We start from the raw sequence: 16,382 nt of genomic DNA, 5'->3' as shown, positions 1-16,382 counted from the left end.
AGTTTCGTTTCGGAAAAAATGGCAAACTCAGCTAAAGAAGGTGAAGGTAGAAAAGGTGTTACCGGAAAGAACCGTTCAAAGAAATGACCTTATATAAAAAAATGGTATAAATCGCTTTATAGAGTTCATAAAACCTCGAATATCTCGGCGGGTCTACTTGAAAAATGTTCCCAGATCGATAATACCAAGCATTTCTTTAGGATTCTGCCAAATTTTGTATAGTTGACGGACTTTCATAGTGGAAATTTTCACGACTCCTCATAACCTATACCTTCTTATACGGCTCGTTGGGAACCATAAAATGTTAAGCTTGATGGATTGGACTGGCCTTCAAAAAAAAAACTGAATGGAAATTCATATTGAAAGTTTTTTATACTTAATAATATTTTTCTATATTTTATATATATATTAAGTTTCGATAACATTAATGAAATTTTTCATGTTTAAAGAGATAGTAGTAGCGTATAAATAGACCTTATAACGTAACTGCAAGAAGTGATATCTAGTTTATTAGGGAGAAGGTATAAGATGCCTAAGTATTCGCGCCCCATAGTCCTAGTCCCCCTTTCAAAATACAAGGGAGGACGTAAAAGGAGGCCGGGCTATTTCGCCTCTCTTCAGTCGGAAAATACGCAATTTTCGTCATTGGCGTTGCGCTGACATGAGTTTTTAAGAACATCTGAGATGGTGGTTGTAATTTAGAGGCGGGGATTAACTCCGGACCTACGTTTGGACTGGAGATCAAGCTGGAAATGTGGTGAATTTATTACCTTCTCCCTAATAAACTAGATATCACTTCTTGGTAACTCTATAATCAAATTCAACTATTCAAAAGTAGAAAAAGTGGGCGTTGCTTGATTTCTCATAATTTCCATAAGGGTATCAGTCTTGCAGATAGAAACACTACTATCACCCTGTGATGTCATACTCAACGCAATGTAATTCAAAAATATCAATCAAGTTATCAAATAGATCTTATAAATTATGTAGAAGATGAGGAAAACTAGTAGAGCGCTGCTGTCGATACAAAAATATAAAAATAGCTAGCAAGGTGATCTTTTAGATTCTAGTCTGTCAAGGTAACTTTCAAGAAATTAATTAATTAGCTTCAAAGTAAAGCTTAGCTTAAAGGTAGACTCATGGGGTAAGTAAATAAAAATGTTTTCCCCTAAGCTCACTGCATAATTTATGCTAATTTAGTTGAAAAAAAATTAATTTCTTATTAGCTTATTCGTTTATTCGTCTCTTTAGAACAGTTTTATTAAGATTACGTTTATTTAAATCAACAGAGATTAGATTAAGTTAAAATGCAAAGCGCCACTTTTCTTTAACCCTAAATTTGGAATTTAAAACTACTTCGTTTTTAAAAAACTTCAACGCTTGGAGGAAATATACGCCAAGCATAAAAGGGAAAACTAATTCGAGTAAAAGCATTTCAGGCAATTTCATTTTAAACTAGCTCCGCTGCCTTATTTACAAAAATAACTTCTCCAGTTTTGCATTTAAGTAAAGATACCAGGAATTCTACGGGTTCACCAAACACTACAGTCTTTTGGTGACTTGGAAACCGAGGTAGCGTACTTTGAAAAATTCCCTTTAAAAAGAAAAAAATGGTCACCTTAAGCTGCTCTAACACTATAGTATGACTTTTTAAGGGTTAAGCCACTTTCAAGACAAACTTCCTTGAACGTGCCCCAAAAGAAATCTTTCAAATATGGCGCGAAAAAAACGCTAGAAAAAACCCCACGTGCTTCTCGTTTTTAGTCACATCGTATGATGAATATCTACTATGAGGCTATTTTAGTTTCAAATAGTCAGTAGTAGCCCCGTGTCCGCCGGAGGTGACTTAAAATCGAGGGGTCGGACGTTTTTGAAAAAGTGTAAGGGATTTTGAAATCCAATTTGATTTCTTAGGATTTCGTTTGATTTCGTCAGATTTTGTTTGATTTCGTCGGATTTCGTCAGATTTTGTTTGATTTCGTCGGATTTCGTTTGATTTTGTTGGATTTCATTTGATTTCATCGGATTTTGTTTGATTTCAAAATTTGGTAAAATCCAACGGATTTCATCGAATTTTGAGACTTCTCCCGTGGTTCCGTCGAATTTTGCTATTTTTACCGTGATTTCGACGGATTTTGCGATATTTCCCTTGATTTCGATGTTTTTCCTGTGATTTCGTTGGATTTTGTGAATTTTGTAATATATTTCTCAATTTCTTTACTGATTTTGTCATTTCTTTACTGATTTTGTTATTTCTTAACTGATTTTGTGATTTTTTTTTACTGATTTTGTGATTTTTTTTACTGATTTTGTGATTTTTTTTATTGATTTTGTGATTTTTTTTACTGATTTTGTGATTTTTTTACTGATTTTGTTATTTCTTAACTGATTTTTTTTACTGATTTTGTTATTTCTTAACTGATTTTGTGATTTCTTTATTGATTTTGTTATTTCTTAACTGATTTTGTGATTTCTTTATTGATTTTGTTATTTCTTAACTGATTTTGTGATTTCGTTACTGATTTCGGATTTTTTATGGGATTTCGAAATCATCATAGATTTCGGATTTCTTAAGTTGGATTTCGCGGGTAGCGTACGGGATTTCATGAATGATCGGCCCCTCGCTTAAAACGCACACATATTCTTTCAAATAAATGAGCATTTCAGCTTAAACATTTCTTTTTCAAGAACCCTGGTGGTTGTATATTCAAACCATATTTGCATATCCTAAATTATAACTCTTGTAATTTCAAAAGTGCTTTCGTTTCGCAATTTAAGTTCTCTTTTTAATTAATTAAAACAGTATTAGGGACATTATGGTTTATGTAAATTTGAATTATACGAAAGACTTCTGCAATCTAAACTGAAGTACCCTAAATGAATAATATTATTTTTAATCAAGGTAAACCTTTTTACTGAACTCCGACATGTACAGAAATATCTTTCGTGAATTTCACTAAAGGCTTCTGAAAAGTAAAAATAATTAATACTATGATTAGGTAAAATTGTTTCTACGTATTTTAGAGATTTTGATGAAATTACGGGTTGAATATAAATGGAATAACCTTTAAGGGTATTAGTTTAAAAGAAAAGGTCAGCTAACATAACATCATACCTTAAAAGAACGGCCTTTTTCAAAATATAAAAGGCAAAATATTAAAAAAATAAATGATCTCTTATTACAAAATAATTAGCATTTAATTATTTTTTAAAACGAGAACTACTGCACCGTCTTTAGTTTAGTGGCGTCTGCTAGACAGGACCTCTACCGCATTAAAAAAAGTTTAAAAAGTGTAACACAGTTCAAAGAAACCCTTAAAAAAAGAATTTAAAACTCTGTAAGATAACGAAACCTAAATTATGCCTAAAAATATTCAATTCGGTTTAAAAAATAACTTGTTTCTTTGAAACGTTTACACGCCGGTGTGTCAGTTTAAGAACGGCTTTAGCAAAATTAGCATAGGGAAGTTGCGGCTCTTCGTGATGAAATTAATTCTGGTTTTGGAATTTTTATTAACGTTCGGTTTTAATTGAAGTTACATTCTATACACACGAAGAAAAATTTAATTTAGGAGCTTAGATAAATGGCTCGAAGATGAGACTAGACATTCGCGAAATTTAGAAGTAGATCACAAGAATCATGAACATCTAAAAAAGGTAAGAAATATTTATATATTAAAGCAGAAACTGATCGCCAGAAATCTAGTTATTCAGATGCTAATGCTAATTTTGTAAGATATGTTCCATAAGTATGAGACTTTCCATACTTTTAATGTTAGAGACTTTCTGAGAGTTAGTTACAGAACGACAAGCGATAATTGCAGACTACACTCGGTTAGTTTTGCAGTCCATCTTCTTATTAAGTCTGCATTACTAAGCCTTTGACAGCGCCTCACCAGGCGTCGCTTTAACTGAATCTATGACGTTTCACCTACCCCATTTCATGACAAGCTCTCGGTAACCAGGGACAAACTTATGGAACATATCTCATGAACTTATGAAGATACTCATTTATACCCATCAACCGCAATTTCAAACTCTGAACTATGATATACAAAAGATAAAATGTGTGTTAGCTTTGAAACTCAAACTTTGTTCCAATTTGTTTTGATGGCCCATTTTTAATATTAACCATTTGCATGCCGTGGTTGTTGGCTGAATATTTTACCCATTGAAGTAAGTCAATGAAAGAGAGAGAGAGAAAGAGAGAATGGGAATAACTGGGTTCTCACTTTGTACTCTTCATCTCGAGTCATTATCATCCGACTTAGGAAAGGTGTAGGTGCTTGTAACTTAAGGTATAAAGTGCCTCTGTTAATTTCCATAATAATCAAGGCCGAAGCCAAAAGCTAATGATGATTCTATGTCGTCGATTTTAAAATGCAGAAACAGAGGAAGTGGGATAGGGAGAGAACTTGCATATATTTCAATCTATAGAATTTAAAATTTAGACTCAAGTCTTCATCGCGAACTGTATTGTAATTAATTTGATGGAAAATGTTTCGCGTCAAAATTATCAAATCGTTGCGCTAGTTGTAATTAAAAGCTATTGGCACTTCATGTTATCTATCTAACATCGAATGTGGATAGGTGCCGATCCACTTTAAATATAAGTGAACCAGGGATAGATTTAATTTTAGAAGTAGGAATGGAGATCGGTAAGTATTTATTTCAGTCCGACTCATAGCCCAGTATACAGCCCCTCACTCCAACACGTAACGAAAAGTTTAAATTATTTTATTGGCTCTCTTAAACTACGCTTTGATGACGTTGCTGACGGGGACGGCGAAAAATACGTAATTCCTTTTGACCTCTGTCGCTATGACCCGCCTCTTCTTTCATACCCCTCCGTCCCGTGGAAGGGGGTCCGGGACTTTGACGCACTCCCAGATTACTCTGTGCTCCATTCCTACTTCTAAAATTAAATCTATCCCTGGTGAACCTAACGCTAGTGGCACTTCATGTTAACTATCCAAAGACGGTAATGCTGTGAATGTAGATAGGTGCCGTAACTTGTGATTTTTAATCATTTATTGGTTTATTTACAATTGTCAAATTCAAATATATGAAATTTCAATAACGTCTGAGCTTTGTAAGTTTGTTAACTAAGGCGAAAGAACAAATTAAGTTTCTTCAAGCACGAAAATGATAATGGCGCGCGGCTTGACTGCTATATACTTCAGTATGTCACGCACGTTTTATAGAGACCATCCAGTCCTTTGTATTCTTTGCTTACCCTCCATTAACTAGCGTCAAAGTTATAAAACTACTTGGCTTAAGTTCCGAGGACACCGACACTTTTCTCTCACCATGTGTTCTAACACAAATGCTGTGACTGTAGTTTTTTTTTGTCCCCTGGTTATCTCAGACTATTTTTAGATGTTTACCGCAGAGCCCAAGTTCTTAATTAATACAGTTCATATTTATCAGTTCACGAAATAAGAATTGACACCCCTGACTTGTCCTTGACCTTTTGCGGGTTGTAAAGGTTCAGTTTGAACCCTGGTTAAAACTTCAAGCTCAATTTTAACCTCGACTTACGCAATCAGCGCGCTAAGTAGCGAAAGCAGTGGCGTGCTAAGACCTCAATTTTCAACGCAAAATTAGATTTTAAACTAAGGTTATTTAATTCTGGCTTCGATGGGAAGGTTCCCTCGGCGATTTTCCTCTCTTAAAAGAGAGAAGCGGCTGGTAGCAAGCTAGTCAAGCCTGGCAGTATACTCTTTCATTATCCAATAAGCTCGAACCCAGCTGGTACTGTTTACCACCTACACCAATTATTCAAATAGAGTGAAAAGTTATTTTCTGGGGGGGAGAGAGGCGCTCGCGTGGTAAGTGACCCAGGGCGTCATCCTAAAATCTTAAGATCCATTCAGACTAAAGGTCTTACGTTCACGTTGCTTTGCTCGCTTAATTAAGAGTGTCCACACGCATCGACTACTAAGTAAAAAAATTCGCGGGTTTAGTTTGAAAATTTTCATTTTGGTCGGGCAGTGTCGAGATGGCGCCACCTCGTCAGCGCCTTTTCTTTAGCCATAGCCCACTCGATCATGCCTTACTAACGCGTGATCGAATGAGCTATGGTGTAGCGGACGATTTATGAAAGGTTTTAGGATTCTTGGTGATACTTGTCATTTTGAATTAGTCTGTTTTAGTATTAAAAAAGTTCTGTCTTAAAATCACTAAAAGTGCGACTAATTTTAAGTTGTCTGCTCTCGCTTCTGAACAGGGAAATAAACGCACCTAAACTTAATAAGCCTCTTCGATGTAACTAAGAGTGTTAATTCACGGGGTAAAACTTCCTTCCATCTTGGTTTCCTAAGCCTACGTTCTAGGGGTCAGAGCGTGCGCAGAGACTGCAATGGGTCAACCCAATTGTCAGTCCCCATACTGAGGGCTGCCTACCACATCTTTTAACATCGAAGATGCTTATTAACGAGGCGCCTGACGGGAACTTAAGGTTTTACTCCAGTCTGAATGGGCATTATAACGGCGTTTTATTAAAGAATCTCTCCTCCCCGTTGCATGCACTTCTTGGTAAATTACGGTCTGACACATCATCTTCCCTTCCCTTTAACGTTTTGCGCGGAGATCCCTTGATGGAAAAGAATGATAAAAGACAGTGGGGGTGCGCTTATTTCTCAGCCCAACTTAAGGATTATCAGCTTAGAGCGGCGCGTTCGCCTAGACTCAACTCCTAAAGCAGCTTGAGTGTTTTTGAAGCACGTTTCCTGTAAAGTTATACTGATACGATATTGGTCACTTAAGTGGCGTCCTAATTTTTAACTACTTGAGAAAACAACGCAATTATAAGGGCAATTATTTATTTCCTTAAGTAGAGATGCCTTGCACCTTTTGGTGCCCATTTAATTGACTGTTTAGTTAGCTTAATAGATCCTTTCCAAAGGGGGCTCAGTATTGTCTCGCTTGATATAGGGTCAGTAAGGAACACGTGGGCGTTATGTGGACGCAAAGACGTTAGATAATGCTTCAAAATTACTAGTCCTGCACCAAATTTAACCGTATTCTTGAAGTTATGTCATAAGTTAAGTCTTTGTTTCCATGAACATACGAAACCCACCAATATTCCGCCTGATGAAAAAATGGTGCTCAACACACCAGACTCAATTTTACCCCTGACCTTTGAAAAGGATATTTTTTGAGCTGTTTCAACTGTACTATGATTAACTTAAATTTGGTTATTAGCGTCTTATACTTCTCATGATAAGAGTCATCTCTGACCTTTGAAGAGGCTCTTTTTTTAGCTGTTTCAACCGTAAATTGATTAACTTAATTTTGGTTATTACCGTCTTATACTTCTGTCATTAACTTCTGTTAATAATCTAGTTAGTTTTTGTTACGTCATTATCATTTTTTTTTATTCTTCAAAACCTTTATCTAATTTCGCTAATTGGTACCACGTGATTTAAAATGTCCTTTCTTAAATTCTTAGTAAGAAATCGTTCTGGGAATTTCAATCTTTTTTTGATAAACGAACTTTGAGAAATGAAAGAGAATTTTTTTTTGGGGAAAAAACCGTGGAGCACTTAGATGAAATGGTTCTTTTCCCAACTTGGGTTAAAGTTTTACGTAAGGAAAAAAAAAAAGGTGGGATCAGGAAAAAAGGTTTCAAAACTCAATCGAGGAAAACCTTTTCGGTGGCAACTCAACCACGAAGTCTTTTCATCTGATGTTTCGCATCAACTGTTGCTCAGGATCGACCTTTAATCACTCTTAATTCATCAGTTTTTCTTAACCGCGCGTTTCTTCCATCAACATCGCAACATCTCGAATCTATTTCTTTTATTTTTGGTTTTTGATATTTTTCCAAGTTTCTCTTTCTTCATGTTCGCACCAACGTAGTTGGGTGAACAAGATGTGCCCGGCTGGGCACAGAATACTTTTGCACGGCAACTGTCGAATTACTATTATTACTATCAAAAAATGGCCCAGGGATGGACTCATAATAGTAGCCACAGCGTACCGAGCTTAAAAGGCGTATAGAAAATTTACGTGAATAGCCGTAACTATGCTAAAACGATTACCCGTAATTCTAACGTCAATTTATTTCCTTCTATTATTATTATTCTAATAATGAAACACAATAATAGAAGTGAGTGAGTTACCCCTCGTTGCGAATTCTTTAACAGCGCAATCATTCAATAAATTTACTTAAGTTATAATTTTCAAACTTTTTCCTTATTATCTTAAGATGAATTTCGTCCCGAAACGTCTTAAAATAAAATAATACGTAAAAAAAAATTATTTCGTGTGGAATCGAACTTGCGACCCATGGTTCTGCCGTGCAAAACTCAATATCTCTAACCGATATATCACGCGCCCAGTATTCAAGCCTCGCCAACATTATTAATACACGCCTGAGCGCGCTCCCCCGATAATTTTTTCAGTACCTTTTAATTCGCCGAATGCCTAAGTGTTTTTATGTCATTTTAAAAACAGGAATGTTAAAACAGAACAATAATTTTTTACTTATGTCAAACAAAACTGATTCCGATTATTTTAAAACTTTTTAAAACTAGTAATAATACAGTGCCACATTAAAACAATAATGTTCCCATTTTTAAAATGTGAACAATTTTATTCCTATTTTTAAAATGTGAACAATTTTATTCCTATTTTTAAAATATGACTATTTTATTCCCATTTTTAAAATATGACTCTTTTATTCCCATTTTTAAAATATGACTCTTTTATTCCCATTTTTAAAATATGACTCTTTTATTCCCATTTTTAAAATATGACTCTTTTATTCCCATTTTTAAAATATGACTCTTTTATTCCCATTTTTAAAATATGACTCTATTTTATTCCTATTTTTAAAATACGACTCTATTTTATTCCTATTTTTAAAATGGGACTCTATTTTATTCCTATTTTTAAAATATGACTCTATTTTATTCCTATTTTTAAAATATGACTCTATTTTATTCCTATTTTTAAAATATGACTCCATTTTATTCCTATTTTTAAAATGTGGCAATATTTTATTTATATTTTTAAAATGTGGCACTATTTTATTCATATTTTTAAAATTTGGTACTATTTTATTTATATTTTTAAAATGTGGCACTATTTTATTTATGTTTTTAAAATGTTGCTGCACAATTTTATTTATATTGTTAAAATGTGGCACTATTTTATTTATATTTTTAAAATGTGAAACTATTTTATTTATATTTTTGAAATGTGACACTATTTTATTTATATTTTTGAAATGTGACACTATTTTAGTACTATTTTTAAATTAAGATGCTAATTTATTTATATTTTTAATATGCGACGCTATTTTATTTATATTTTTAAAATATGACTCTTATTTTATTCCCATTTAGAAGTGCAAACAATTCAATAAGATTATAATAATAATATTATTATAATAATAATATTCAATCATCTAAGCTAATTCCTCGATCTCAAGGTTTTGCTGGTTTTAAAAACTCGCGGGGATTTTTGAGATTTGAGGTTTCGAAAAGCGACATCTAAGCGTGGTGCCCAAATACCCCTTGACTGCCTTCCCTGAGATAGCGCGCTTAGGCCTGTATTAATAATAAATTTACTTTTGTTAAAACTTTAAAACTTTTTCCTCGTTATTTTAAGATGAATTTCGTCTCAAAACATCCTCAATTAATATAAAACATAAAAAAAAAAATATTTCCTCGTGTGGATTCGAACTGCGACCCATGGTTCTACCGCGCAAAAGGCAACGGCTCTAACCACCATACCACGAGCCTAGTTGTAAAATCCAACTTCAAGAGATATTTTTTTAGAAAGCTCGCGCATGCGTATCAGATTCTTGGTCACACCAAAACTTCAGCGCAACAACGCCGGTATTCCACTGGGGAATTTTTCATCGTTTCCCTCTCGTGGGCCCGTATATTTCTATTGACACCCGAGCGTGCTCGACGGGCTTTAAGTCTTCCGTTTATAAAAATATAACTTTTGAACGCCATCTGGCGTGCAAAAGTAAAAAAGAGGAGTTGAAGCTAGCAGCTTTAGCAAGGCAATTTGAGAGTTCTCGCTTTTCTTTGTTATTTATTTGTTACATTTTCCTCCTAATATCCGGTTCACCGTATTTCAACCAATAAGAGGGCGGAGAAAGATACTAGCGCACACCGGAAGGTTAGAGGAAAACTTTCAAAGCAAGGACACTCCAGCCAAGCCTTTTCTACTCCCATTCTTTATACCCTCTTTGGCAGAACGAGCAATGAATTTTAAATTTTTGAGTTCACATTTATAATAGACTTTATTTTCCTGTTTTATCTCAAGTCATTAATATTTCCCGACTAATTGCTATGAATTGCCAAACTAATGTGTCAGTTTCAAGCTTTCCCTGACCTATGTTAAATTTTAAAAATTCCATGACTTTCCCGGACCATTATTACATTTTAAAAATCTCTGACTTTCCCGGACCATTATTACATTTTAAAAATCCCTGACTTTCCCGGACCATTGTGACAATTAAAAATATCCCTGACTCTTCGCAGACCATTGTGACAATTAAGAAATCCCTGACTCTTCCCTAAACATTGTGACTTTTTAAAAGATTCCTGACATTTCCCTGACCATTGTGATTTTTTAAAAGATTCCTGACATTTCCCTGACCTTTGTGATTTTTTAAAAGATTCCTGACATTTCCCTGACCATTGTGACATTTTAAAAGATTCCTGACATTTCCCTGACCATTGTGACATTTTGAAAGATTCCTGACATTTCCCTGACCATTGTGACATTTTGAAAGATTCCTGACACTTCCCTGACCATTGTGACATTTAAAAGATTCCTGACACTTCCCTGACCATAGTGACATTTTAAAAGATTCCTGACATTTCCCTGACCATAGTGACATTTTAAAAGATTCCTGACATTTCCCTGACCATAGTGACATTTTAAAATATTCCTGACATTTCCCTGACCATTGTGAAATTTTAAAAGATTCCTGACATTTCCCTGACCATAGTGACATTTTAAAAGATTCCTGACATTTCCCTGACCATAGTGACATTTTAAAAGATTCCTGACATTTCCCTGACCATAGTGACATTTTAAAATATTCCTGACATTTCCCTGACCATTGTGAAATTTTAAAAGATTCCTGACATTTCCCTGACCATAGTGACATTTTAAAAGATTTCTGACATTTCCCTGACCATTGTGACATTTAAAAGATTCCTGACATTTCCCTGACCATAGTGACATTTAAAAGATTCCTGACATTTCCCTGACCATAGTGACATTTTAAAAGATTCCTGACATTTCCCTGACCATAGTGACATTTTAAAAGATTCCTGACATTTCCCTGACCATAGTGACATTTTAAAAGATTCCTGACATTTCCCTGACCATAGTGACATTTTAAAAGATTCCTGACATTTCCCTGACCATAGTGACATTTAAAAAATTCCTGACATTTCCCTGACCATAGTGACATTTAAAAAATTCCTGACATTTCCCTGACCATAGTGACATTTAAAAGATTCCTGACATTTCCCTGACCATTGTGACATTTTAAAAGATTCCTGACATTTCCTTGACCGTTGTGAAATTTTAAAAAAATTCCCTGAGAGTTCCCGGACACATTTTCTAAACATCTGAAGTTTCCACATTTGTGTCGTAAACATTCTTCCCAAACACGTATAAAGCATATTTTAAACTTTATTAAATAACTCTAACCACATAACAAATAAAACGGTTGGGAGCAAAGACCACAAACAGCAAACGTTCGTCGGTTAAGAGGAAAACAAGAGGCCGGTACATAATTGGCTTTAATTGTTCCTCCAAAGACTACATAGAAGAAAGGATAAAATTTATTATCCATTAAGTAAACCGTAATTATTTTCAACGCCAGAAATTATTAAACTAGCTTCCTTAATAAATGGAATGTTAGGGCAAAACTTTAACGTATAAAAATATAAGAAAATGTGTTCTGGAACCTCTTAAACAATTTTTCCTTTTATCTCGTCTTCTTCCAAAGACAGCGCCAATTTAGAGTCGATTGCTTGAAATTTGACTTATGCTTCTTAAGATTATTTGTTACTTCCTCAAACCCCTATAGTCTCTACTTGAGCATTCATAGTAAAATAGACGTAAGTGTGCCAATTCTTAATTTCTTAAATACTAAATATAGTTTCAGCTGCTATATTATAATGCAATTTTGACGTACTTACGAGATGATATATTACTTATGTATAAAACAATATTAAATGTGAGGAAAAAGGAAGAACATTTCGCTAATTATGATAGCGTCTTGAAAGAGCCTAATTGGCGACAGGATCTAGTAAAATACAACTTGGAAAGTCAAATAATTTCTCAAATTACAAGTGCAAGACATTTTTTTTTTATATTTCATCTTTAGTAATTAGTTTTATTTCAGTATCTTAGAAAGAATATTTCTTTTCTGCGAAAAAAAAGTTAATAATATTCTTAGAAAAAATTCACGAGATCAAACGTGGCATGTCTTCCTTCCCAATCAAATACAAATGGTTCGTTCAAAGTATTTCATATTAACATAAGTTCATAAGTTATGTTCCATAAGTTTGTCAGTGGTTACTGAGATTTTGTAATGAAGTGACGTAGTTCATAGATTCGAGGTAAAGCGACGCCCGTTGAGGCAATGTCAAAGGCTTAGTATAACTAAATAGGAATATGGACTACAAAACAGAGTGTAGTCCATTCACGCGTCATTCTCGAACTAGCTTCAGTAGGTATAGGAAGTGTCATACTTATGGAACATATCTTATAAACTTATGATATTACTTAATAAGTATTTAGTACACTGGCAAACCTTATTGCATATAAAACGAAATTTAATATATTATTATAATCTGATTGAAGCAAATTAAAATATAATTTCTAAGAAAGATCAATGCCTCAATGCGTTCAAATGAGCAAACCGAATTGGCTAAATATTTTAATCTTTTAGAGAGATTGAAAACGGATATCTGGTAGTATTAAATTAGAATGATCACTGATTGGTTGATTTTATTAAGAAACCACTCAGTGCCTAGCTAACTATCAAAATTATTATTTCTATTTTGCTAATAACTCCGAACTTTCGGAGTATCCGTTTTATGATTGTTTATAAGAAAAAAAAAAATACAATATGGTTATGTTATATTCCACACTTTCTTTATATAAAACACAAGCTATTTAAAAATGATTGACAACTTGTAGGGGACATAAAGGGCCTCTCTTTTATATTAGCTCTATTCATTCAACAGAACTTAGAAAGAACTTAAAGCGATTGTATTTTATAAAAATATTAAAAAGAAGCCTAGCTGGTACAGAACTTTATTATGGTTGAAAATGGCAAGACCTCAGCGTGAAGCCGTAGCGATATTTCAAACAGAAGTGCTTTTAAGATCCGCTTGCAAGCAGTAGACAGAAATTGTAAATAGCTTTTTCAATATTAAGAAATTTCTAAAATGTTTAAATAGATAGATTTTCCCTAAAAGTGACCATGAAGAAATTTTTAAACATCCCTTTGTCATAGGAGTTAGTTGAGAACATGAGACGGTAACTTGTTCCCCCAATGAACCAAATAAAACCCTAACCTAACTCATCATGAATACGAAGGGGTCTTATTCCCTTAACTGGTGTTTTGTGTAAACAAAGATAATAAGTTGAAATTTATACAGGATGTTTCAAAAAGGGTAATTATACGACCGAAGTACAGTGGGACTGTTCTATGGGAGATTTTGAGTCGAAAATTGTCTGTACTTCTATGACATTTGCCCACAAGGGCCTCCGTCTAAATTTTTATTAAGAAACTGAAAGACAATGCTATCCCTAATGCACAAAAAAATCATAGCTTGTTAAGGGGTTGTCTCTTGTGGCAAAATCGGCCATAAAAGTTACATTTTTGACTCAAATTGATTGCCCCATAGAACAGTCCCACCATGGATGAAGAATGCGCGTGAGGAAATTTGTTTTCACGCTATAGGATAGGCAACTCCCCATCTCCGACGTCAGATTATGCGATGTATACTCTGTTCCAGCTTTGGTCGTCAGCACGAGTAAAGCCAGGTCTCCATTTTGGAGCGGCTTAGCGGTTACCTATAACTTAGCTTTGCTCGTGCTGACAAGAGACGAAAGAAATACCCATTTTCAATATTTAAAATCTCTAGTTTTAGATACTGAAAATCAGTATATATTTCGTCTGTTGTCAGCACGCACAAAGCTACGTTACATAGAGGCCTAGGTTTGCGCGCGCTGACAGCCGAAGCTGGAACAGAGTATATATTCTTTGGCCATGATACCACTGTACTCACTTCGGTCCTGTAATTAACCCTTTTCGTAACACCCTGTATTTACGGCATCGTGTTGTTTATTTTAAAATATTTCAAAACTTAAAAACAAAGGCTTAACGAATATTAACGCGTTCCCAAAGCACGTGACGTAACTTATAATTAATCCCTCGGGAACAACATTGCGCGCGTAATTTTAAAATTCAGAACAAGCTAGAGCTTAGCCGCAACGGGCTTTTCTACTATAGAAATTAATTCAGTGTTAGAATAATGAATACGCCATCCAAAGTTTTGGAGTAATACCTTCATTACCGAAGGTATCGGTACTTATAAAAGCCGGGAGTTTTCAGAAGCAAAGGATCGAGCTGGAATACCGGCACTATACCGTGGAATGCCCGTAACTTTTATTAATTGGATAGGGTCCATTAAAGGATTATATGATATCTTCCAGTAAAAATTTATATTCCCAAAACCAAATTTGGAAAATTATTAATGATGTCCTTTACAACATCTATTGCTTTTATCAAATTGTTAAGGATATCATATAGGGTCAGAAGGGGATAATAGAAGAAGGATGACACTCTGTATCCTCTTAATAGTTTAGTTATGTAACATGATTCTTTCTAGGCTCTCCCATTTTAGTTTGCTCTCCGGCTCATAAAACTTCAAATGGGCAATAACTGTTTGGTATTCTAAATCCCCTGCAATCAACCCACAAACCTTTACTGTCTTGACGTGGGACAAAAATCCACAAGCTCACCTTGACAAATAGTTAAGCGCTAATAGAGTAATGATGAGGGAACTATTTATCGCGTATGTGATTCGATTTAGTAACCTTGAGCACTCCAAATGTAAAATGATGTTGGGAAGAATCATGTTACAATTACTCTCCCAGTTTCTTATACACTTCTCTCGAATAAAAGTATTATGTACTTCTGATAGGGTGAATTTTCAGTTAGAAAATTTTATATTCAAAAGCATTAGGATTTTCCCTCAAACTTTTGATATTTACTATCTCATAACTTTTACATACATGTTCAAATTAGAAAGATAAAGTCTTTGATAATGTTAAAGAGGATAATTATTATATCTATATAATATTTTAGCCGAAAGTAGAGGCTTATCTGAGGTGTTAATGATGTACCTTGTTATAAATGACAGAGTATCAATTGACATTCTGCGAATTGTGGTTCGGCGGTCGAATCGAACTGCTCGAATGTATCAACAAGTTAGGTTAGGTTTCGAAGGGTTTGGATGCCGATCAATTGCGATTCAATCAGATGGGACTGTGCCCAGTAACGATCGTATTGCTATAACCGAGGGGACATTTACTCGGAAGGCAATCTTTAATTACGCGTAACTATAATAATCAATTTATGGATAATCAGAGAGTGGCTATAACGAACCACTCAAGTTGTTCTATAGTCTTTTAGCGGCTTGTCTTGCGTTATAAAATCCCACGAAAAAAATGCTAAAACCCATTCCTGAGATAAAAAAAAATCATTTAACCCTTTTCAAAATCATATATTTCTCTAAAAGACGGGAATCGTGCGAGGGAATCAATCTAGTTATTTTAAAACGCATTAACGGCTTGGCTCGTGTTATAAAAAACCCACCAAAACCTATAACATTTCCATAATCTACTTTTATACGATAAAAATAATTTATACCTTTTTTTTTTGAAATTTATAGGCAGGACGAGTAAGATAAATGGAACTTACCTGTGTCTGTTCTCCAAATATATCCCAACAAGTGAGCAAATATGATAATAACACACGATCCCTTCATTTTATGAAAAATAATCTTTCTAAAATCCAGTAGATCTTCCTTTTTTTATTGCAGGCAAGACTTGAACACTATATAGTAAAAATTCAACGTCGTTTAAAGTACAGTTCAGTTCTTATTTTTCTCAGAGAGTTAATTGTCACATCGTATAATATTTCTATATTCCATCCTTAAATCTAATATTAGCTGATTTTTGGTTGCTTTCAAAAATGATGAGAGTCAGAGAGAGCGAGAGAGAGATTGGATACGCGATCTTTGGGCGAGTCTCGCACGTTCTGATAAAGCTGTTTCAGAATCTTCTCCAACAAACAGCGGAGGAGGTTTCTTGGCTCT

The 16,382-nt window shown here is 34.3% G+C and overlaps 1 protein-coding gene across 1 annotated transcript in view; it reads right to left on the bottom strand.

The window, feature by feature from the left end:
- Positions 1-16,382, bottom strand: part of LOC149625161 (chondroitin sulfate proteoglycan 4-like) — a 50,983-nt gene extending 34,601 nt beyond the window's left edge. The window contains exon 1 of the mRNA XM_089851935.1: positions 15,986-16,382. Within this exon, the coding sequence (XP_089708061.1) occupies positions 15,986-16,052 (67 nt within the window). The 5' untranslated portion in view covers positions 16,053-16,382. The remainder of the gene's footprint in view (positions 1-15,985) is intronic.

Source organism: Phalangium opilio, unplaced genomic scaffold, assembly GCF_054372755.1.
Source record: "Phalangium opilio isolate 3A_F unplaced genomic scaffold, DU_Popi_V2 ptg000105l_1, whole genome shotgun sequence".
Taxonomy (NCBI): domain Eukaryota; kingdom Metazoa; phylum Arthropoda; class Arachnida; order Opiliones; family Phalangiidae; genus Phalangium; species Phalangium opilio.
This window is presented reverse-complemented; position numbering and strand designations above follow the sequence as displayed.